General features: G+C 39.3%; 1 protein-coding gene across 1 annotated transcript in view; it reads left to right on the top strand.

Annotated features, from left to right (window-relative positions):
- The window catches only part of LOC102270916 (uncharacterized), a 302,710-nt gene that overhangs the window by 205,373 nt on the left and 71,540 nt on the right, over positions 1–25,797 (top strand). The window contains exon 13 of the mRNA XM_070361434.1: positions 1,438–1,615. Coding sequence (XP_070217535.1) covers positions 1,438–1,615 — 178 coding nt within the window. The remainder of the gene's footprint in view (positions 1–1,437; positions 1,616–25,797) is intronic.

Here is a 25,797-nt window from a genome sequence, read left to right as displayed (position 1 = left end):
TCAGTAAAACCTACTTTATTTGAACACACTGATAACTTTTTTTCTCCTATTAAAAAAAAACTCTTAGTGAAAAAAGTAACAAACCTACTTTATTTGAACACACTGATAACTTTTTTTCTCCTATTAAAAAAAAACTCTTAGTGAAAAAAGTAACAAAACTACTTTATTTGAACACACTGATAACTTTTTTTCTCCTATTAAAAAAAAACTCTTAGTGAAAAAAGTAACATTATTATTTATCTTTAGAGCTCTCTGGCCATTATTCATTATAAATGGACATAATTGTCCACTAGCTTCCTTATTTGATAGACAATAACAGAAATTTTCTTCCTGTGTATTTTTCATGGGGGATTGGTGGGCGGAAGTGAGTCTTACTAATGAGAATAGTAGTTATTCAAGTAGCATGCTTTTCTGACCGTAAGGCAGAATAAGTATGAATGTAGATGATTCTCTTTCATGAGGATGAAGACAAAAAATTTCTTATCTCGAAACCCTATTTTCCTCTATGTGAAATTCTAAAATATATGACTTTTTCTAATATGAATTTTCTCAAATGCAAACATTTCTGAACAAGAAAATTTTGAGTAGCTTTTTAGAGTTACTCAGGAAGAGGATAACCTGGGTTTGGGAAGAGAAAAGAGATAGATATTGGAGCAGAAAAATGGTTTTGCAATGCAGACTTAGAAGAGATGAAAGGAAACAAGCAAAGTCAGATAGATCCTAATCATTTCCCTCTGTTGTCTCTTCACTAAGAAAACTGCCGCAGTCAGAGGGGTTGCAGGCCAGGCTGTGGGGCTCAGCCATGACCTCATGCATTACTCACATGGCTAATGACCCTGAGCTTTAAGGAGCAGACTGGGAGCTGTTCTGATTTAGCTCCCAGAGCATGTGTGAAAGAATGTAAAAGGGACAATTATGCAAGCAAGACAGCCTTTCACTTTTTCCTAGAAAAGCTTTTCTATCAAGTCCTCTCTTTTCTGAAAACTTCATTTCCTGTGTCAGTGATTATTTCCACCAGCATTTTTATTATTAAAATTTTAAACACAGAGAAGAGTTGAAAAAATTGCATACTGATTCTACAATATGCTCATTTAATTTTAAGCTTAAAATATTGTTTCTTGAAGCTAGTAAATACTTGCTATTAAATGAGTATTTGCTAATTTTATTCCAGCATGACGATTAGACTATTATTTGAAATAAGAAATTGAAAAATAAGAACAAAGAAACTAATTAACATATAGAGCAGGGACATTTTATGTAAACCTGTTATTACAAAAACTGCATTTTTATAGTGCAACAAAACCAAAAAAAATGTAAGTTTTAGAAAAATTGGATTCATCATTGACCTTTTGGATTTTGCGTATTATGTCGTTCCAGAGGGATAATTGTGTGTGTTGTATTTTCAATAGTTTGGATAACATATCCATCTCTTAATAGGTAATTAAACTTCCTCTACATTTGAATGATCAAAAAAACCACAAAAGGCATATTCAGCTTCCCCCTGAGTTTCCAAATTGTTTAATGGCTGAAGCAGAATCAAGTGTGGATAATACAGAGAAAAAGAGTTGTTCCTCAAGGAGTGATGGGGTGAAATCCTTCTCACACTCATCTCAAGGTTAGTTCACATTTTACTGGCATCCTATTACTAATATTTCAAGTTCTGTTATATTTTATAAAACTGAGACAGAAGTGCTATCAGTGTATTTCTTTCTATACCATGTCATTTAAAGAGAATGTAATCATTGACAAGATTTCATACTGCACAATTATAAATTATGTAATAAAATAGGAAGCATTGAAACATAAGTCTTTCTCCATGATTTGTAGCTCTAAAATATGTTTTTGTTTTTTGAGGAACAATTGTAACTTTTTATTTATTTTTTTTTTTTTTAAAATATAAATTTATTTATTTTAATTGGAGGCTAATTACTTTACAATATTGTATTGGTTTTGCCATATATTGACATGAATCCACCACGGGTGTGCATGTGTTCCCCATCCTGAACCCCCCTCCCACCTCCCTCTCTGTACCATCCCTCTGGGTCATCCCAGTGCACCAGCCCTAAGCATCCTGTATCATGCATCAAACCTGGACTGGCGATTCATTTCACATATGATAATATATATGTTTCAATGCAATTCTCCCAAATCATCCCACCCTCGCCCTTTCCCACAGAGTCCAAAAGACTGTTCTATACATCAGTGTCTTTTTTGCTGTCTCACATATAGGGTTATCGTTACCATCTGTCTAAATTCCATATATATGTGTTATTATACTGTATTGGTGTTTTTCTTTCTGGCTTAATTCACTCTGTATAATAGGCTCCAGTTTCATCCACCTCATTAGAACGGATTCAAATGTATTCTTTTTAATGGCTGAGTAATACTCCATTGTGTATATGTACCACAGCTTTCTTATCCATTCATCTGCTGATGGACATCTAGGTTGCTTCCATGTCCTGGCTATTATAAACAGTGCTGTGATGAACATTGGGGTATACATGTCTCTTTCAATTCTGGTTTCCTTGGTGTGTATGCCCAGCAGTGGGATTGCTGGGTCGTATGGCAGTTCTGTTTCCAATTTTTTAAGGAATCTCCACACTGTTCTCCATAGTGGCTGTACTAGTTTGCATTCCCACCAACAGTGTAAGAGGGTTCCCTTTTCTTCACATCCTCTCCAGCATTTATTGCTTGTAGACTTATGGATTGCAGCCATTCGGACTGGCGTGAAATGGTACCTCATAGTGGTTTTGATTTGCATTTCTCTGATAATGACTGATGTTGAGCATTTTTTCATGTGTTTATTAGCCATCTGTATGTCTTCTTTGGAGAAATGTCTGTTTAGTTCTTTGGCCCATTTTTTGATTGGGTTGTTTATTTTTCTGGAATTGAGCTGCAGGAGTTGCTTGTATATTTTTGAGATTAATTCTTTGTCAGTTGCTTCATTTGCTATTATTTTCTCCCATTCTGAAGGCTGCCTTTTCACCTTGCTTATAGTTTCCTTTGTTGTGGAGAAGCTTTTAATTTTAATTAGGTCCCATTTGTTTATTTTTGATTTTACTTCCAATATTCTGGGAGGTGGGTCATAGAGGATCCTGCTGTGATTTATGTCAGAGAGTGTTTTACCTATGTTCTCCTCTAGGAGTTTTATAGTTTCTTGTCTTATGTTTAGATCTTTAATCCATTTTGAGTTTATTTTTGTGTATGGTGTTAGAAAGTGTTCTAGTTTCATTCTTTTACAAGTGGTTGACCAGTTTTCCCAGCACCACTTGTTAAAGAGATTGTCTTTTCTCCATTGTATATTCTTGCCTCCTTTGTCAAAGATAAGGTGTCCATAAGTGTGTGGATTTATCTCTGGGCTTTCTATTTTGTTCCATTGATCTATATTTCTGTCTTTATGCCAGTACCATACTGTCTTGACTGTGGCTTTGTAGTAGAGCCTGAAGTCAGGCAGGTTGATTCCTCCAGTTCCATTCTTCTTTCTCAAGATTGCTTTGGCTCTTCGAGGTTTTTTGTATTTCCATACACATTGTGAAATTATTTGTTCTAGCTCTGTGAAAAATACTGTTGGTAGCTTGATAGGGATTGCATTGAATCTATAGATTGCTTTGGGTAGTATACTCATTTTCACTATATTGATTCTTCCAATCCATGAACATGGCATATTTCTCCATCTATTAGTGTTCTCTTTGATTTCTTTCACCAGTATTTTATAGTTTTATATATATAGGTCTTTTGTTTCTTTAGGTAGATATATTCCTAAGTATTTTATTCTTTTCATTGCAATGGTGAATGGAATTGTTTCCTTAATTTCTCTTTCTATTTTCTCATTATTAGTGTACAGGAATGCAAGGGATTTCTGTGTGTTGATTTTATATCCTGCAACTTTACTATATTCATTGATTAGCTCTAGTAATTTTCTGGTGGAGTCTTTAGGGTTTTCTATATAGAGGATCCTGTCATCTGCAAACAGCGAGAGTTTTACTTCTTTTCCAATTTGGATTCCTTTTATTTCTTGTTCTGTTCTGATTGCTGTGGCCAAAACTTCCAAAATTATGTTGAATAGTAATGGTGAGAGTGGGCACCCTTGTCTTGTTCCTGACTTTAGGGGAAATGCTTTCAATTTTTCACCATTGAGGATAATGTTTGCTGTGGGTTTGTCATATATAGTTTTTATTATGTTGAGGTATGTTCCTTCTATTCCTGCTTTCTGGAGGGTTTTTATCATAAACGGATGTTGAATTTTGTCAAAGGCTTTCTCTGCATCTGTTGAGATAATCATATGGCTTTTATTTTTCAATTTGTTAATGTGGTGTATTACATTGATTGATTTGTGGATATTGAGGAATCCTTGCATCCCTGGGATAAAGCCCACTTGGTCATGATGATCTTTTTAATATGTTGTTGGATTTTGATTGCTAGAATTTTGTTAAGGATTTTTGCATCTATGTTCATTAGTGATGTTGGCCTGTAGTTTTCTTTTTTTTGTGATATCTTTGTCTGGTTTTGGTATTAGGGTGATGGTGGCCTCATAGAATGAGTTTGGAAGTGTACCTTCCTCTGCAATTTTCTGGAAGAGTTTGAGTAGGATAGGTGTTAGCTCTTCTCTAAATTTTTGGTAGAATTCAGCTGTGAAGCCGTCTGGACCTGGGCTTTTGTTTGCTGGAAGGTTTCTGATTACAGTTTCAATTTCCATGTTTGTGATGGGTCTGTTAAGATTTTCTATTTCTTCCCAGTTCAGGTTTAGAAAGTTGTACTTTTCTAAGAATTTGTCCATTTCTTCCAAATTGTCCATTTTACTGGCATATAATTGCTGATAGTAGTCTCTTATGATCCTTTGTATTTCTGTGTTGTCTGTTGTGATCTCTCCATTTTCCTTTCTAATTTGATTGATTTGATTTTTCTCCCTTTGTTTCTTGATGAGTCTGGCTAATGGCTTGTCAATTTTATTTATCCTCTCAAAGAACCAGCTTAATAAATGCAAAAGAAACAAAAGAGACCATAGCAAAAATCAACAAAGCCAATTGTAACTTTTTAGATTCTTAGTCTTAAATTTCAATCTTTCTTGCATGCTCAATGGAAAAGAATTGCTTTCAGAAAAAAATTTCTCAAATAATTTAATTTACTCTATAAAACTTTGCTTTCAAAGACTGGTTTAATCAAGCACTACATGAGCAAATAATACTTTTGAAATATTCAATGTACACAAGTTTCAGTGTATAGAAAGAAGCTAGCCATGCGTTCTCGCACAGTAGGTCTCTTCATGAGACTTCCTTGATTTGAAAGCTTAACACATTTATCTTCGGTTTTTATCAGTTGTGTGAAATCACCAATTATGACTGAATCCGCCCATTTCTCTCATACATTTTTCATGCGCGTTAACTACTCATCAAACATTTCTCTGTATTTATATCTTATTGTTGGCTTTGCTTTAGTTTCATTTATTAAACAGAGAATCTAGTTTTTCTCTTTTTAACTCTCAATAGAAAATTAATTTACTGACACATTTGATCAGTATTCATGTTTTATAATATTTTTAACATCAGCATGTCTTTAGTCTGGTTCCATTTTTATTCTGGTTGAAATAAATCTTTAGTAATTAATTTAAAGTTTGAATCTATGAATGGTAAACTCTCTTAGTCTTTGCATGTCTGCAAAAATCTATTTTTTCTCACTTTTGGTAGATCATTTTTACATGTATAAAATTCTAGGATACTAATAATATTCCCTCTCTGTTTTCTCAGATATTCTCATATCTGTTGTGGCTGATGAAAAATAGGTATTAAGTGGATAGCCACTGATGGATTCTAGGAAGGTGATTGATGTATTTCACCTCTGTTTTAGGCAGATCCTTCTGGTAAGTTTCAGGAGGATTCATTGGAGAAAGGCATGGCTAGAAACAGATCAGTTAGGAAAAGTTTGGAGCAGTCCAGGTAACAGATGAGGATCTGAATTAGGGCAGAGATAGTAAAGTTGGAGAAGAGAGTATGTATTGTCAAAGTATTAAAGAAGTGTAATAGAATGATCATAGGACTAAGAATAAGAATATCCTTGTTAGTTGGATATGGATGGTGAAGAAGAATTAAGGATGATTCTTTCTTTATTTTCTACCATGGACAGATATGGATATCAACCAGCAAATAACAAGAAATAAAGGGGGAAGGACAGGATTAGAAGAAAAGCTGTGAACTTGATTTTGGACCTACTGAGTTTGAGCTTTCTACATTATATCCAAATATAAATGTTTGGGGGATCTTTGGAAAAAATGCATGTGAAACTTGAGAGAGAGATGGAAGTTTGGGAAGGGGGAATATGTCCATTGGAGAGGCATAAACACCTGGACTCTAGCTGAATCTGTTAAGTTGTAGGTTTCAAACTGGGAGAGTGTGTAGAATGATGGAAGTGTTAGGATGAGGGCAAAACTCAGGAAAACAGCCGTGTTTCAGAAGGATGCTAGAACCCTATGATACTCAAACCCAAAGTAAACTGTCTAACATCCTAGATGACATCCATCCACCTTGTCTCGTTCTACCTAACAACTGGGCCACACAGAGCTTCATATTCAGCTGCCAGTGGTAAGTTTCCTTAGTTGTGCCCAGAGTTTTCCAAATCCCTTGGAGACTTTTTGCCTTGTTGGGCCGAGTAAAACTCCACTGACTGCAACTTATTTTCTAGAACCCCACTTCCTTCCTTAACAGACAATCACAGCACAAGTCCTGGGATGTTATATTTGCAGCTGTCCTGTTTCTCTACAAGTGAACCATTATTACCACCCAATGATTACTGAAACACTGCCACCTTCAGAGAATCCAGTAACATTTTATAGAGTCATGTGTACCTGGACATGCTATGTTGAAAGTTTACACATAAAATTCACATATATTGAATCCTGTCAGCTGGCTTTAAATGGATATTTGTGAAACTAAATTAGAAATAAGATATATATTGAAGGTAGGCAATAAATGCCAACAGTATAAAGTGCCTTGATTAATGTGTATTATTTCTCACACCTGAGAACTTAGATTGACTATACTTGCAGCCTGAGAGAGTTAGGAGGAGACCAATGTCACAGTCTGGGTTTTGAGAATAATATGTAGAGTGTGCTGTCCTCAACATGCACACCTTTGAAATGACTGTAAGCATTCTAGGTTGGAATTTAATAGGTTTAAGGCTTTGATTTTTTATTTTTAATTCATTTAATTGAAGGGTTATTGCTTTACAATATTGCTTTGGTTTCTGCCATACATCAACATAAATTAGCCATAGGCATACATATGTTGGGCTTCCCTGGAGGCTCAGATGGTAAGGAATTGAACCCAATGTAGGAGGCCTCAGGTCAATCCCTGGGTTGGGAAGATCCTCTGGAAGAGGGCATGGCAATCCATGGCAAAGAATAGAACCCAATGCAGGAGACCTGAGTTCGATCCCTGGGTTGGGAAGATCCCCTGGTGGAGGGCATGGCAACCCACTCTAGTCATCTTGCCTGGAGAATCCCATGGACAGAGGAACCTGGCAGGCTACAGTCCATGGGGATGAAAAGAGTCAGACACAGCTGAGCGATTAAAGCACAGCTCAGCACACCTCCTTCCCTGTTGAAACTGCCCCCCATCTGCCACCCTTTCTCACCCCTCTAGGTTACAGAGGCTTGGTTTGAGTTCCCCGATTCATACAGCAAATTTCCATTGGCCATTTTCCATTCCATATTTTACATATGGTAGTGTATATGCTTTCATGCTACTCTCTCCATTAGTCTCACTCTCTCCTTCCTTATTCCTGTGATTTTCTTATTTTTAAAATTATTCAGCTCAGTTCAGTCACTCAGTCATGTCCAACTCTTTGCGGCCTCATGGACTGCAGCACACCAGGCCTCCCTGTCCATCACCAACTCCCGGAGTTTACTCTGACTTGCCCATTGAGTCCGTGATGCCATCCAACCATCTCATCCTCTGTCATCCCTTTCCCTGCCTGCCCTCAATCTTTCCCAGCATCAGGGTCTTTTTCAGCAAGTCAGTTCTTTGGATCAGATGGCCAAAGTATTGGAGTTTCAGCTTCAGCATCAGTCCTTCCAATGAACATTCAGGACTGATTTCCTTTAGAATGGACTGGTTGGATCTCCTTGCAGTCCAAGGGACTCTCAAGAGTCTTCTCCAACACCACAGTTCAAAAGCATCAGCTCTTTGGTGCTCAGCTTTCTTTATGGTCCAACTCTCACATCCATACATGATCACTGGAAAATCCATAGCTTTGACTAGATGGACCTTTGTTGGCAAAGTAATATCTCTGCTTTTTAATATGCTGTCTAGGTTGGTCATAGCTTTTCTTCCAAGGAGCAACCATCTTTTAACTTCATGGCTGCAGTCACCATCTGCAGTGATTTTTGGAGCCCTCCCAAAATAAAGTCTGTCACTGTTTCTAGTGTTTCCCATTTATTTGCCATGAAGTGATGGGACCAGATGCCATGATCTTAGTTTTCTGAATGTTGAGTTTTAAGCCAACTTTTTCACTCTCCTCTTTCACTTTCATCAAGAGACTCTTTAGTTCTTCTTTACTTTCTGCCATAATAGTGGTGTCATCTGCATATCTGAGGTTATTGATATTTCTCCTGGCAATTTTGATTCCATCTTGTGCTTCATCTAGCCTGGCATTTTGCATGATGTATTCTGCATATTAGCTAAATAAGCAAGGTGACAAAATACAGCCTTGATGTACTCCTTTCCCAATTTGGAATCAGTCTGTTGTTCCATGTCCAGTTTTAACTGTTGCTTCCTAACCTGCATACAGATTTCTCAAAAGGCAGGTCAGGTGGTCTGGTATTCCCATCTCTTTAAGAATTTTCCACAGTTTGTTGTGGTCCATGCAGTCAATGGCTTTGGCATAGTCAATAAAGCAGTTCAGTTCAGTTCAGTCACTCAGTCGTGTCTGACTCTTTGGAACCCCATGAATCGCAGCATGCCAGGCCTCCCTGTCCATCACAAACTCCCAGAGTTCACTCAGACTCATGTCCATCGAGTCAGTGATGCCATCCAGCCATCTCATCCTCTGTCGTCCCCTTCTCCTCCTGCCCCCAATCCCTCCCAACATCAGAGTCTTTTCCAATGAGTCAACTCTTCGCATGAGGTGGCCAAAGTACTGGAGTTTCAGCTTTAGCATCATTCCTTCCAAAGAAATCCCAGGGCTGATCTCTTTCAGAATGGACTGGTTGGATCTCCTTGCAGTCCAAGGGACTCTCAAGAGTCTTCTCCAACACCACAGCTCAAAGTAAAGCAGAGGTAGATGTTATTCTTGAGCTCTCTTGCTTTTTTGATGATGCAACAGATGTTGGCAATTTGATCTCTGGTTCCTCTGCCTTTTGTAATCCACCTTGAACACCTGGAAGTTCATGGTTCATGTTCTGTTGAAGCCTGGCTTGGAGAATTTTGAGAATTACTTTGCTAGAGTGTGAGATGAGTACAATTGTGCAGTAGTTTGAGCATTCTTTGGCATTGCCTTTCTTTGGAATAGGAATGAAAACTGATCTTTTCCACTCTTGTGGCCACTGCTGAGTTTTCCAAATTTGCTGGCATATTGAGCATGGCACTTTCACTGCATCATCTTTTAGGATGATGATAGTGGAGCTATCAAAGCTAGTAGAGGTGATGGAATTCCAGTTGAGCTATTTCAAATCCTAAAAGATGATGCTGTGAAAATGCTGCACTCAATATGCCAGCAAATTTTAAATTATTTCATGGGATCAATTAAGTGATCAGTACATTTATACACTCATAGAGTATGCTTTTGAATGATCTTTAATAATTTAATATATTTAGAAGATTATTACTGTTCTCAGTTTAATAGGTTAATTTTTAGCAGGCTATATTAAAGGAAATTTTTATTACCTCTTATTTTATGTCTTGAAATTTTGCTAAATTTAAAACTATATAAATTCAATTATTTTATAAAATATTGATATGCACCTAAAAAATCAACAGCTTTTATTTTATAAAAATAAAATTAAAAACTTTATTCCAACCATGTAATGTTGCTATTATAATTTCCATCATTATTTTCTTCCTTTTTTTTTAAACTTTAATTTTGTATTGGGGTATAGCTGACCAACCTAGATAGCATATTCAAAAGCAGAGACATTACTTTGCCAACAAAGGTTTGTCTAGTCAAGGCTATGGTTTTTCCTGTGGTCATGTATGGATGTGAGAGTTGGACTGTGAAGAAGGCTGAGCACCAAAGAATTGATGCTTTTGAACTGTGGTGTTGGAGAAGACTCTTGAGAGTCCCTTGGACTGCAAGGAGATCCAACCAGTCCATTCTGAAGGAGATCAGCTCTGGAATTTCTTTGGAGGGAATGATGCTGAAGCTGAAACTCCAGTACTTTGGTCACCTCATGAGAAGAGCTGACTCATTGGAAAAGACTCTGATGCTGGGAGGGATTGGGGGCAGGAGGAGAAGGGGACGACAGAGGATGAGATGGCTGGATGGCATCACTGACTCGATGGACGTGAGTCTGAGTGAACTCTGGGAGTTTGTGATGGACAGGGAGGCCTGGCGTGCTGCGATTCATGGGGTCACAAAGAGTCCGACATGACTGAGCGACTGAACTGAACTGAACTGATAGCTGATAAAGGAAATCAGTCCTGAATATTCATTGGAAGGACTGATGCTGAAGCTGAAACTCCAATACTTTGGCCACCAGATTGGAAGAACTTACTCACTGGAAAAGACTCTGATGCTGGGAAAGACTGAAGGCAGGAGGAGAAGGGGATGACAGAGGATGAGATAGATGGTTGAATGGCATCACTGACTCAATGGACATGAATTTGAGCTAAGCTCTGGGAGTTGGTGATGGACAGGGAAGCCTGGTGCACTGCAGTCCATGGGGTTGCAAAGAGTCAGATACGACTGAGTGACTGAACTGTTAGTCAATTAACAATGCTCTGATAGTTTCAGGTGGACAGCAAATGGACTATGGTTGATTTTTTTATCTTAGTGCAGATTTCATAGGTGGATAACAATGGGTGTGCTGTGTTCAATATGCTTAGTGTGAAGAGGGGAATGTGGAGAGGTTGGGAACCTGAATCACTGGCATTCTAAGAAAGACAGAGAGTGTCAGAAAAGGACAGAGGCGAAAACAGACACACAAAGGGCAGATTTAGCCTCATTCCAAAATGCTTTGCGTGGTTGCTCTGTTGAGGATATTCGGGATGCTTGGACATAAGTCTTACTCAGTCCTGTCTGCCAGAGAAAGGCTTTTACCCACCTCTTGTCTTTACGTCCAACCAGATGAGTCAGGCCGTCCAACAGGAGGGTTTGGGATGCCCTCATTCTCTGAAAATAAATTAATTGAAGGAAAGCCTATAATGTGTGTGACCTGGGGATCCGAGATGTAGGAGAAGAACAAGTCCAGATCATTTCTGGTGGTAGACGATCATCTTCCTAACATAGAATGGATAAATCAAGACATATAAAAGACATGATTATGATTCTATTAGATAAAAAATAGAAAAATGCAGTTATTTTTTGTTTAAGCATCAAATTCAAAGATCCAGTCAACTCTGAAGTCACCTTGTGGGACACTGAAAGATGTGCATATGTCACGTGCGTTTCTTCTTTCCTTTCCTTTTTCTCTTCTCTGCTTCCTCCTCCCTTCCTTCTCCCCTTCCTTCCCTTTTCTCCCCTAATGTTTCATGATTCAGTATGGAACTGAAAATCTTATTTTAGAATTTTTAACTTTTGTGGAAGTAGGTTTTGTGGCAACAGTTATAATATTTCAATGATACTGACCTTTTAATCTGTTTTGGGGATCTGGTGTGAAAGACTAGAGGCAATACTCTTAGACCATTTTTTCACCAGATCATTTGTGCTTTCTAGTACTTCCTCAGGGTACTGTGGCTATATTTTCCACACCTACTTCCCTGTGTTCTGAACTTGGCTTTTAGAAGGCTGCCCCAGTTCCCTTAAAAGGGAGACAGGTGACACTCCAAGAACTATGAATACTGGTATCTAATACGAGAACACTACATACCATGAGAGGAACAGTTTCATACTTTAGGAAAGTGCTTTGGAAAAGGCAGACTATCATTTGCTCCGCTCTAAGTTGAAGACTAATAATACAAGTTTCACATTCCATGACTACAGAGGGAACTTCTGCCTTTATTCTGAATAGAATAATACAAAAACAAAACAAAAATTTCTTCAAATGCCTGTGTCTGCTACAAGTGCATATATTTACTTATTTTTCTTGGAGGCTTCCTAGATGTAGTATTAGCAGCTAATATCCCCCATGGGTTTGTTTTCTAATCTATCAGGGCTGTGATACAGTATGCTGTTTCTGCCACTGATATGTTGCTCGGAGATTTAATAATGGGTAAACAAACACAACATGTGGTAATTCATTTCAAATTAAAAATTTATTAAACTCCGGCTTGATGGCTTTCTGGCTATTTGCAATGAAAGGAGTGAACCTTAGGGAGGGGTGGGCACGTGGTATGTTCATGGCTGCAGAGTTTCTATCTGAAAAATATGTTTATGATCTTCTACAAGCTGTCCCACATTGATAGGCTCCATATGTAACCTGCTGGATCCGCTGCAGTCCCCAGATTCTGAAAAAGTGACTTTAATGTTCACTTATCGGTTCACGTGTGCATGCGTGTGCACATATGCACCCATGCACACATAGATACACACACACGGAAAGGTGATTCTGACTTTAATCCCACAGTTGATGTTTTAAGTGGGGATCCGTCTTGCAAATCGGTGGATGCCTGAGGCCAGAAAATATTTATGAAAAATAAAAGGCCAGTCCCCCACTTCCAAAAGACCCATGATACAACTTTTGGGTTTAGGCTGCTTTAGTTTTCAGGGGGCAGACTAGGGAAACATTTGTTCTGCTTGACAATTTTGTTTTGTAGTGACTACATCGCATGAACGATGGTCTTTGCTATATGTGTTTTGTGATGCAGAATTCAGTTCAGAAGAGTTTTATTGTGTAACCACCAGCAGCAAAACAGGCTGCTAAATGCTGTGCGATTATAAACCCAAATAAGAGGCAAACCGTCAACCTGCAGGGGCTCACCGGAGCCCCCCACCACCCCACCACTAAGATGTATGTCCCCACATTGACTTGATGGGGGGAGGGCCGGCCAACACCCTGTTTATCCGCAGGACCCGGGGGAGACTTCACTCTTGGAGAAGTGAAATAGACACATTTGGCTAAGAAACAAAGATTGGGCTGTTAGGGGAGGGGGCGATGGTGGGATATAGATGCTATCTGTCAATCAGATTTATTCCCCATCTTGGTCTTCTCACGGTGGGATTCTCAGGGAGAGGGGAACTGCATGGAAATACTCACCAAACTGCTAAAGGAAACTTTTCGTTGAATTTCTGTGAGACCAGGAAGTATGCTGTATATTATGGTACATACTATTCCATGAAAAAATGAGGTATATTATGTACATGTACTCTGTTTTTTTTAAGATCTTTTTCTCTTTTTGATGAGGACCATTTTTAAAGGGTTTATCGAATTTGCTACAATACTGCTTCTGTTTTATGGTTTGGTCTTCTGGCCATGAGGTATGTGGGATCCTAGCTCATCGACCAGGGTTCGAACCCTCACCACCTGTGCTGGAGGCGAAGTCTTAACCACTGGACCGCCAGTACTGGAGGTCCTTGTACTGTGATTTTAGACTACAGTTCTGTCGTTCGAGGTTTTACAGAGGCACTGTGGGATGAGTTAGGTGAGGAGAACATGAGCTCAGGGTAGCTCATGGCTTTCTGGAGGCAAATGAGAAAGCTTTTGAAGGCTATTGAAGCATGCCTGAACTTCTTTTTCAATACAATCCCATTTAAATCTCATATTGGTATGACCTGGGGAGATATGTGTTAATTTCACATTTCTTTGGGGTAAAAGAAAAGCCATAAGAAAAGTTAAGGGCTCAGAATAGTTCAAAGTATATTTGAAATTATTGGAGACACACAGGGATAGATTTGGGCAAGGAGGCACAGGTTTGATTCATAGTTGGGGAACTAAGATCCTGCATGCCGTGTGGCCAAAATAAAAGGTTTAAAATCATAGAAATGCTCCAAAATATTTTAAAATAATTTAAATAATTTTTTGGAAGCACCCAGTGTTCAAGGCAAATCCGTCCTTCCTTCTTTTCTTCTTCCCTCCTTTGTTTTTGCCTTTGGTGCTTTCTTCCATCCTCCTTTCCTTCTTACAGATCAATGAAGTTGTGACCTTGTAATTTTATTTACAGACTGAATAAGACTTCCAATAGCTGCAGCATTAAACTCCCCAAATTGGGGCTCAGCTGGGGAAATTCCACACAGATGTTAATTGGAGGTAGAGTAAGGATTGCATTTTTAACAAATTTAGTAAAAAAAAAAAAAAAGATAATTGTTTTCAACTTTGGTTTTGTAGGCTTCTTCACCATTGCGGGTTATTTGCAACAACGGTTTCTAGTTTGAACCACTTCGATCTCCAAGTCGTTTCAAAAAAACTGCTGGAATTGAGAAAGCTTTAAACAGTCATGCAGGTCTTTAATTGTAAATTAGTTTTGACAGGACTACGATGCAGAGCCCGGCTTGGTTCCAAAGTGATGCTAGCTGACAACCTCGGCTGCTCCAGGAGCAAAGGAACATGTGGAAGAAATTGTTCTTTTCCATTTCACAGCTTGTCATTTCCTCTGCGGGGCAGCCCCTGACCCCTCTGAGAGAGCCTGACACCCATAAGGGAAGTGTTCCCACTGATGTAAAGGAAGTGGAGAAGCAGTTTAACGCGAAGAAAGCGGGGAGGAGGGTGTGTCAGAAAGACCTGGGGGACAGAGAGATGAGATGAGCTGAAAACGTTTCCAGCAGGTTGGAATCTTTGCTGCGTTATTCCCTTTCAGCAGAGAAAACCGAACGATAATTTAGAAAGGCTCAGAACACTGGGGGAGGGGGGAGGCTAGCACTACCTTTTTAAAATCTTTTTTTTTAAAGATAGAAATGGCAATAAAAATGAATGTGTCACATGTGAATGATCAAAATAAAGGTCCCAGGGAAAAGTACAAATGTGTGTTTGCTGCTCCGTTGCAATATGTTTCTAATTACAGGATGTGTGTGGATTAGATCGACAACGTCAGATTACAACTTGTGTTCTCAGGACGTTTTACACCCTCAGCATTTTATTTGGTCTCATATATTCATCACAGTCAATTTTGCCTCTATACCTGAGCTATTAAACAGTGCAGTAGGGAACATAAAAAAGCAGCGGGGTTGTGTTATCATTCAAACTGGTCTATTATTCTTGTCAATGGGCACAAACCGTTTCAAAACTCCTCAAACTATCCATATTTTTAGAGCTACTAATGAAGTCACTTAAGAAAAAAAACTTCTTATTCTTTTTGAAACAGTTGAAAATCTTTTTCAAGATACTTTTCTGACTGTGATCTTTAGAACAAGCGTAATGAACACTCCTTCCTGTACACACACATCTTGAGTGTGTGTGTGTGATCCCTAATCTGTTGCAGCAAACATGTGAACAGCTGCATGTGTGCCATATATTTTAAGCCATCCCTCCAAAAATGTACTGTCTATGAAAATAATTCCCATTTTTCCTCTGCCAATCTCTCACTCAATCTGCAGATACTCAGCGTCTCAGTATGAGACAGACATCCTTGCAAAATGATATTGCAGAAGTGGATATCGACAGTGAATAATGTCGTGGTTCTTGACTGAATGTGAGACGCTGCAACTGACCTAGGAGGCCAGAACAATTCGAATATTAAAAAAATAATAGTTTTATTTATTTATTGGCTGGGCAGTCCACGCTGCTGTGCAAGCAGGGGCTGCTCTCTGGTTGCGGTGCTCAGGCTTCTGAGTGTGGGGGCTCCTCTTCTTGTGGAGCACGGGCTGCGGAGCACTGGCTCGGTAGTTGAAACACACGGGCTTGGTTGCTCTGTGGCGTGTGGGATCTTCCCAAACCAGGGATCGAAGCCGCTGTCTCCTGCATTGGCAGGTGGGTTCTTTACCACCGTGCCACTGGTGAAGCCCCCAATATGAACATTAATAAGAAGCTCTTGGGGCAGCGATTTAGGAAGGAAGGCTTTGTATGGGCCTGTGACAAGACTTGCCTGTCTCTGGCCCCACAATTCAATCTGGACATTCCAGAGCTGAATATACAATCCAGATAAGTTGGAAATAAAGAACTGTAGGGACAAAATGTACTTTAATCCTGTTTCTACTAATGTGAATTATGATGAAAGAAACCATGACCAACTAGGGGGAGTCTGCTCCCTACACATGCAAAGTGGCAGCCCATGTGACATAGCTTTTCAGTTTACGATATTGATATTGGTTTTTACTACAGGCTCTTTCATTCTTGAAATGCTCTTTTATTGTGGTAACAGCACGACATGCGATCTGCCCGCCTAACAAATGTTTACGTGTGCAAGACAGTATTCTTAGTGCAGCCCCCTAGAACTCTTTCATCTTGCATCAGTGAGACTTCAGGCTCACTGATTGGCATGTACGCATTCCCCACTTCCCCAGCCCCTGCATCCACCGGGCTGCTCTCTGATTCCATGAGGTTGCCCATTTTAGACAGTTCATGCAAGTGGAACATGAAAAGGAGTTTCTTCTAGGAGGACACTCCATAAGTACTTCTGTACGTCTTTAGCAAGTTTCCACTGGTTCAGTTCAGTTCAGTTCAGTCACTCAGTCGTGTTCAACTCTTTGCAACCCCACAGACTGCAACATACCAGGCTTCCCTGTCCATCACCAATTCCCGGAGCCTACTCAAACTCCTGTCCATTGCGTCAGTGACGCCATCCAACCATCTCATCCTCTGTCATCCCCTTCTCCTCCTGCCTTCAATCTTTCCTAGCATCAGGGTCTTTCCCAATGAGTCAGTTCTTCGCATCAGGTGGCCAAAGTATTGGAGTTTCAGCTTCAGCATCAGTCCTTCCAGTGAACACCCAGGACTGATCTCCTTTAGGATGGACTTATTGGATCTCTGTGCAGTCCAGGGGACTCTCAAGAGTCTTCTCCAACACCACAGTTCAAAAGCATGAATTCTTCGGTGCACAGCTTTCTTTATAGTCCAACTCTCACATCTACATGACTACTGGGAAACAATCATAGCTTTGACTAGATGGACTTTTGTTGGCAAAGTAATATTTCTGCTTTTTAATATGCTCCATTATCTTCATTACCTCCACCATAGTTTGGCCTCAGGTCAAACAACAGGGAGGGAACACAGCCCTGTCCATCAACGGAAAATTGGATTAAAGATTTACTGAGCATGGACCTGCTCATCAGAACAAGACCCAGTTTCCCCCTCAGTCAGTCTCTCCCATCAGTAAGTTTCCATAAGTTTCTTATCCTTATCCATCAGAGGGCAGACAGATGAAAACCACAATCACAGAAAACTAATCAAACTGATCTCATGGACCACAGCCTTGTCTAACTCAATGAAACTATGAGCCATGCTGTGTAGGGCCACCCAAAATGGACAGGTCATGATGGAGAGTTCTGAGAAAATGTGGTCCACTGGAGAAGGGAATGGCAAACCACTTCAGTATTCTTGCCTTGAGAACCCCATGAGTAGTATGAAAAGGCAAAAATATAGGACACCGAAAGATGAACTCCCAGGGTGGTAGATGTCCAATATGCTGCTGGAGATCAGTGGAGAAAAAACTCTAGAAAGAACAGAGAGACGGAACCAAAGCAAAAACAGCATCCAGTTGTGGATGTGACTGGTGATGGAAGTGAAGTCCGATGCTGTAAAGAGCAATATTGCATAGGAATCTGGAATGTTAGGTCCATGAATCAAGGCAAAATTTCAAGTGGTCAAACAGGAGATGGCTAGAGTGAACGTCGGCATTTGAGGAATCAGCGAACTAAAATGGACTGGAATGGGTGAATTTAACTCAGATGACCATTATATCTACTACTGTGGGCAAGAATCCCTTAGATTTGACTTCTCTGTCCATGGGATTTCCCCAGGCAAGAATACTGGAGTGGGTTGCCACTTCCTCCTCCAGAGGGGTCTCCCCAAGCCAGGAATCGAACCCACGTCTCTTATGTCTCCTGCCTTGGTAGGTGGGTTCTTTACCACTAACACCATCTGGGAATAAGAAATAAGAAATATAAATTAGAAAAATGGAATTTTGAGTCAAATAGGTCAGTATTTCCTTTAGAATGAGATAGGAAAGAAACCATCCCTTCAGGTAGTGCAACTCAGCTTCTTAGAAAAATCAGTCTAATCTTCAATGTTGACATCTTAGCATTTAAACTTTTAATCTGCCATTGAATTTGATGTACTTTTTTGGGGGATAAATAGCATATAATTCAGAGAAGGCAATGGCAAGCCACTCCAGTCCCCTTGCCTAGAAAATCCCATGGATGGAGGAGCCTGGTAGGCTGCAGTCCATGGGGTTGCTAGGAGTTGGATGCGGCTAAGCAACTTCACTTTCACTTTTCACTTTCACACAATGGAGAAGGCAATGCCAACCCACTCCAGTGTTCTTGCCTGGAGAATCCCAGGGACGGCAGAGCCTGGTGGGCTGCCGTCTATGGGGTCGCACAGAGTCGGACACGACTGAAGCGACTTAGCAGCAGCAGCAGCAGCAGCATATAATTAAGCCATATTTTAAAATTCACTCTGCAACATCTGACTTTTAATTGGTATAGTCAGAGCATTTGCACTGAAGGTAATTATGGGTACTAAGTTTGTCATTTTAGTATTTATTTTCTGACTTTCTCTTGTTTCTCATCTTCTGTTCCTCTTACCTTCTTGTGCATTACTTGAACATTTTTAGGATTCCATCTTGATTTGATTATAATTTTTGAACAAATCTCTTGTGTAGTTTTCATAGCAGCTGCTCTGGGTACGGCAATATCCATGGGTGTCAATATTCTACATTTTGAGTCAAACATACATAGTTCACTTCCATTTCAGCCCCTTTACCCTCCCCACTTTTAAATATCATTGTCTTGGGTACATGTGGTGTTATAGTTTTTGTTCCAATCATCATATATGATGTTTAAAACCACTGAGGGAATAAAGAGTGTATTGTATATACTCACATTTGAGGCTCTGTCTGAATTTCTCTCATTTTTTCCCTTCCAGATGCTCCAAGATTTCTTCTTTTATGATTTCCTTTCGGTTTGAAGAACTTCCTTTAGCCATTATTTAAGGGAAGGTCTAGCAACAAATTCTTTCAGTTTCCTTTCATTTGAGAATGTATTTTGTCTTCTATCCTGAAAGATAATCACTGGATATAGGATTTGTTCGGTTCAGTTCAGTTGCTCAGTCATGTCCGACTGTTTGTGACCCCATGGACTGCAGCTTGCCAAGCCTCCCTGTCCATCACCAACTCCCAGAGTTTACTCAAACTCATGCCCATTGATATTTGTAGTTGATACTATTTTTTTCTCTCAATAGTTGAAAAATGTGCTGTGTTGGTCTGCATGATTCAGCTTGTGTATCTGGGGCACCCCCTGGACCCTGGTGGATGCCTGGGCGGACAGAAGGGGCTTCCCCAGGGCTGGCCACCTGGTGCCTTTGGGTGGGGAAGGGAGTCCCCAGCCTCAGGATGTAGGGAAACTTCCTGGTCTAGGAGTTAGTTGTGGTGGAATCCCGTTGCTGGTGCCACTTAGACACCTGTTTTTTGTCTCCTGGCGGGAGGAGGGCTGTTTCAGGCAGCAGAGGAGGAGACAGCATCATGTGGTTGCTAATTCCAGTAGGCTCTGGTCTGTCTTGTTCTCCCTGCTGCTGGACTCACCTGATGTTATTGGTGGGACTTCCTTTCTGGACCACTATTTGCTGATAGGAGGGAGCTGGAGATGCCGGGTCGGGATTACTTTCCTCTGTTGGTGAGGTCAGAGGGTGCATAAGATGCCCTATCCTCTACTGTTGCTCCAGCTCTGGGGTCCCTTATCACCTCTCCCTCCTCTTCATATCTTTCAGATTTTCCTTTGGCTTCCTCCTGTTTTATTTCCAGGGTTTATACTTATACTTAGAGAGGAGAAGGGAGAAACAAGGGTATGTCATTTGCTTCCAACTGGAAATCCTCTGAATTTTCGATTTTGTTTAGGTGGTCTTACAGCATTTAAAAAGTTTTTTCAGCATTTCATTTAGGGATTGAGGAATATGGAAGTAAACATTTTTTTAATAGTGGTAAAATAAAGATAATACACAATTCACCACTTTAACCATTTTTAAACATACTGTTCAGTGACATTATATAGTATATTCACAATGCTGTATCACCATCCTCTTCTTCCATCTCCAGAACTTTCTCAATTTGTCAAAGCTCAACTCTGTAGCCATTAAACAATAACTTTCCATTTCTCCCTATTTCCAGGCCCTGGCAATCACCATTTCTACTTTCTGTCTCTCTGAATTTGGCTGTTCTAATTCCCTAATGTAAAGCGGAACCGTATAATACTTGTCTTTCTGTGGCTGCTTAACTTTTCTTAATGTGATACCCTCAAAGAAGGAAGTAACATTTGAATTGGTATAATTTAGTACTCACTGTTTTGAGAAGAGTTTAAAATTAGTAACCAATTTGGGACATTGAAACCTGGTACGTAAAGCCTGGTACATAGTATGAACTAAAAAATGTTAGCTATTAGCATCATTTTTCTTCAAGATTTTATTATTCCTTTTCTCCCTCGTATGAATAGCTAAAAGTCAGCAGTTGGGATGTTGAGTCAAAGTTTGTATTTGTTTTCCTTTTTGAGATAAGCACCCCTAATATCTGTCTACCTACTGGGAATGTGCAAGAAAAAACTGACAGAGAACGCAGATCTCTGCACATTTTTGGGGGGAAATAGAACGTGGACATGGGGGTCAGAGGGCCTTATATTCACATCCTGGAGTCCTTCTATTTAACGCCCTCTGTCAAGTTCCTCAACCTGTGATTCTTTGCTTTGTCACCTTTAAAGGGGAGATAACAGGCTCTGCCTTGAGGATCAGTAACAACTTATGTGAAGCGTAATAGAAGGAGTAAGTAGGTGCTCACCAAATCACCCTGTATTATTGTGTTAGTTATATAATGTGGAAAACACACTTGGCTCTGTCTATATCCTACTTAGTTTCAATACTGGGCAATCTTTTCTTAATAATAGGGACTTACTAGTGGAAAAAATAATTTATTATTCTCAGTAGCTTTGGGTGTTCTAAGTTCAATGAAAATGTCAGTTGATGATAACCAAGGAAAGCTCATGAGCAGCATATTAAAATTTCTGAATTCTTTCATTGGGCTTAAGATAAAGAGTTTAATATTTTTAAGAATAAGGGGGAAAGAAGCTAACTTCCATAAAAAGATTCAGTCTTTTTGAGGATGGCAGAAATGGGTGATATTTAAAAATTATTCTTGGGAAAAAATAGCCAAATATCTCCCTGCTCTTATATTATAATATTTTATTAGGCAAGACATGCATGTGTGAATCTATTTTTATATTCTGCAAATGTAAAATGCTCAGAGATCACTATTGGTTGATATGATAGCAGAAATATTTATAGTTCTGTGCTGGCAATAAAATTAATCACATTTACATGAATTAAATAAGTAACATATAAATCTGAAAAATACTATTTTAATAAATTGAAAAATACTGTATAAAATATGGTGTATTATTATCAGTCAACTAACTGTTGGTCTTTGTAAGTGGTATCAAAGTGTCACATGGGTTGAGGTTCTATGTGGACAGGTTGAGGCTTAGCGGTTTGAGTAGAAGTGAAAGTAGGAATAGTTTGGTAGCATTCCTGCTGCTGCTAATATTAAAAATCCCCAAACATGATTTCATTAAGCTTCTTAACACTTCTAAGAAATCAACTCATAAAATAGTATGGGCACTTTGCCTTTCACTAAATATTTTAGGCTTCAGGGAGAATGTGTGGGTGTGCATTCCGTTGTGTTCGACACCTTTGCAACCCCATGGACTGTAGCCCACTGGGCTCCTCTGTCCAGGGAATTTTCCAGGCAAGAATATTGGAGTGGGTTGCCATTTCCTATTTCAGGGGATCATCTCAATCCAGGGATCAACCTGCATCTCTTGGGTCTCCTGTCTTGGCAAGTGGATTCTTTAGTGACTATGTCATCTGGGAAGGGCTTCTCTGGTGGCTGAGATGGTAAAGAATCCTCCTGCAATGCAGGAGACCTGGGTTTGATCCCTCAGTTGGGAAGATATCTTGGAGGAGGGCATGACAACCCACTCCAGTGTTCTTGCCTGAAGAATCCCATGAACAGAGGAGCCTGGTGGGCTACCGTGCATGGGAATCCCAAAGAGTCAGACACAATTGACCAACTAACACTTCATGCCACCTGGGAAGCCTTTAGATAGAATAATCCTGGCTAAATCATTGGAAGGACTGATGTTGAAGCTGAAACTCCAGTAATTTGGCCACCTGATGCCAAGAGCTGACTCATTTGAAAAGACCTTGATGCTGGGAAAGATTGAGGGCAAGAGGAGAAGGGGACGACAGAGGATGAGATGGTTGGATGGCATCACCGACTCAATGGACATGAGTTTGAGTACACTCCGGGAGCTGGTGATGGACAGGGAGGCCTGGCAGGCTGTAGTCCATAGGGTCGCAAAGAGTTGGACACGACTGAGTAACTGAACTGAATCTAAACTCCAGTTCTATAGTACATGCCCTTTATCAACAGTTACATCCTTGAATATCAGTTTGTTCATTTGTATCTTCCCATGAAGAAATGATGGAATTTGCTCCTTGACATGATGGCCAACATTTGTCTGTTTATGTTGGCAGCATCCAAGAAGCTACTGTTTATGGGTTCCAACCGTACACGCTGGCAGAGAACGGTATCAACTCATAACCTGCGTTAATGTAGTTTCTGGTTATTCACTATTAACATTCTCAAATAGATATTCATCCATTATTTTGAAAGTGGTTAAAATTTACTGTCTTAACTGGAAACCAGATATGAACAACCAGGTTTCAGAAAAAATTGACCGTCTGTTTCTGCTGTAGATAAACAATGCTAAGATTTTGGTCTGTGGTTGCAGCCATGTCCATTGCAACATGTCATTGAAAATTCATACTTTGGTACTGATTTTGGCCTTTAAACTATTCATTTGTACTGTGAACTAGATTATGTGCTTCTAACTGTCAGTAAGCTGAATGCATTTCAAGTCAATTTACTAAAATAGTTACTGTTAAGCGGTATATTTGGACAGAGTTGACACCTTTGACATTTTGTAAAATGGCAAAAATAACTGTATTTAAGGGAATGATTTATGAATGTTGGGTACCCATAGAGCTTCCATCTGATTATGGTTTTTGCTTTAGCTGCTGAAACTTCACAAACTGCTGAAAGGAGAGCTAATTAGTGCTGTGTGATCAGATATTTACCACAAATAAGCACACACGGAGAAATGTACGAAAACATAATATCCATATAAAATCTATGATCTTCTTGTTGCTTCTTAGCATTGTCTTTGTCTAACAGGGGAGGAGTAGTTGAGGTCTTAGCAGAGGCAGAGTAAGTAAGGGAGAGAGAGTAAGATTGATGGTATAGAATTGCCTTTATGAAACACACATTCTTTGGTATAAATAAGGAAAGCAACTTGCAATGATTAAAAAGTATTTTGAATCTTGAGTTGTCTTCTAGATTGCTGGCCTCTATTAAAAACTTCTTAAAATAATAGATAGCTTTAATTCTTCAAGCAAAAGAAAAATTATATCATCTTAGATTTTCCATATTTATTATATAGATGTGACTTGACTATGGAGGAAAAAAAAGAGCAAAATCTCTTGTATTGCAAGTTTTAAATGTACCAGGCTAAGGTTTACTTAATTAGAACCTCCAGGCAATAAAGGAGCCCTTTTTAAAATTCTGTGATTCTTAATATGCTAAATAATGCAAAGCTTCAACTCTTCAAGCATAAGACACACATCTGGTAGTTTAACATTTAAATTACAGGAGGAAAAAAATTCCTCACTTCAGTAGTAATTTTCTCAAAGAAAAGAATAGGAAATGTATTACAACTACATTTAATTTCTTTTTGGATTTCCATCCTGTCTAATTGCAGGCATTTTTCTAGGTTTTCTGTATTTGTGCTTTTTACACATGCTTTCTGTACATTTTATTAATGTTTAATTTGAGATGCTTCACACTATTAGAGCCCTTGAAAAACTGGAATATTTTACTTAGCAAATTGTTTTGAGAAATACGTCTGATCTCTAGTAATAAAAACAATGGTTTAGAAAATAAAAGGAAAATAAAATCTCAGAGAGCCACAAAAATATTACTGATGAAAAGGCAACATTTTTCAGTTAGTTCCACTTTCTGGCTCTAATGTTTTTCAGTATTTGTGTTTTCTTTGTTTTGTCATTTTCTGGCTGTTTTTCATGCAAACATTATTATAAGCAGCATTCTTTCTTTGTATTTCTCCAAAGGACAGTGTCAGATCCTTGATTAATTTTACAAAGGTCATTTGGAAAAACCATTATAAATGTGCCAAGTAAAAAAGATGAACACAACACAGGGAAAGCCCACTTGTATAAACGTGTGCACCTATACATATAGGGCCCTGAAACATTATAGTTTTGACAGGTGTTTTCCTTGTGTACTGCATGCTTTATTAAAAATATGATGCTTCATTTATTTTTTTCTGGGTGATCCCAGCTGACACATTCCAAAGGCATCAGCAGGTTACTGTTATTTGTAAACATTTTATCTTTTTCGCAGTATAAAATGATCCGATAATTAAATTGCATAGAGGTTCCGTAGAATAAAGTGGACTTTCGAAGTAATTAACCTATATCTGTATTACTAACACAGAAACACGGTGCTAGTTTTGTTGCTGTTCAGTCTCCAAGTCATGTCCTACTTGTGACCCCACGGACTGTAACCCGCCGGGCTTCTCTGTCCATGGGACTTCCCAGGCAAGAATACTGGAGTGGGTTGTCATTTCCTTCTCTAGGGCATCTTCCAGGAATTGAACCTATGTCTCCTGCATTGAAAGGCAGATTCTTTACCACTGAGCAACCAGGGAAGCCCCTGTGACAAATTTATGTATCCAATTCTACATTTAATTAAAAAATAAACCACACTGCAACTTCCAGTTTTAACTATGGCAGAGTAGCTGGTACCAGACTGATTCATTTATAATCAACCATTAAACTGGAGAGAAGATATGAAGCATTTTAATGTTTTAATTGTCACGGAGCATGGGCCATTAGGAAACACAAGACTTGCTGATCCCAGAGAGAAGAGAAACTCTTGAGGAAAACCCCAGTTGTCTACGTGGGCAAAAATTCTGACTCTAAAATGGTGAAGTGAAATCCAGGTAAAGAAAGTTCCTCTGAGCTGAGGAGACAAAGTTTAGAATGTGTAGAGTGAGAGAGAGCAGGGAGGTGTGCGGAGAGGAACTCAGGAGTCGTTTAGGGACCACCCCCAACCCATGAGTCCTTGGCTGAGGGTGCATGACCAGTTAGACTAATGGCGGCTTTGCTGAGTAACGACTATGGCCCTGGGAATAGAACAGAAATAATAGAGCTGGAACAGAGGTCGCATTCAAGTCAGGAGAGCCATGTTAATACCTCATTTTCAATTTGACGGCAAACTGAGATGCTAGAAGTCTGCATGTTAGGAATAAAGACCATGCTCTTGAGAGACTTACTTTAAATCTGCCCCCACAAAAGCCAAAAACAAAGTTCTGACAAGAGAGGCAGAGTTAGTTAGAGTCTTGAGGTTGAGTCCTGGTAAGTTAGCATGACTTGGAAACATGTTTTACAGACATGATTAAACAAAATATAAATTTAAGCCTGCTGCTGCTGCTGCTAAGTCG

The sequence above is a fragment of the Bos mutus genome, chromosome 23, assembly GCF_027580195.1.
Source record: "Bos mutus isolate GX-2022 chromosome 23, NWIPB_WYAK_1.1, whole genome shotgun sequence".
NCBI lineage: Eukaryota > Metazoa > Chordata > Mammalia > Artiodactyla > Bovidae > Bos > Bos mutus.
This window is presented reverse-complemented; position numbering and strand designations above follow the sequence as displayed.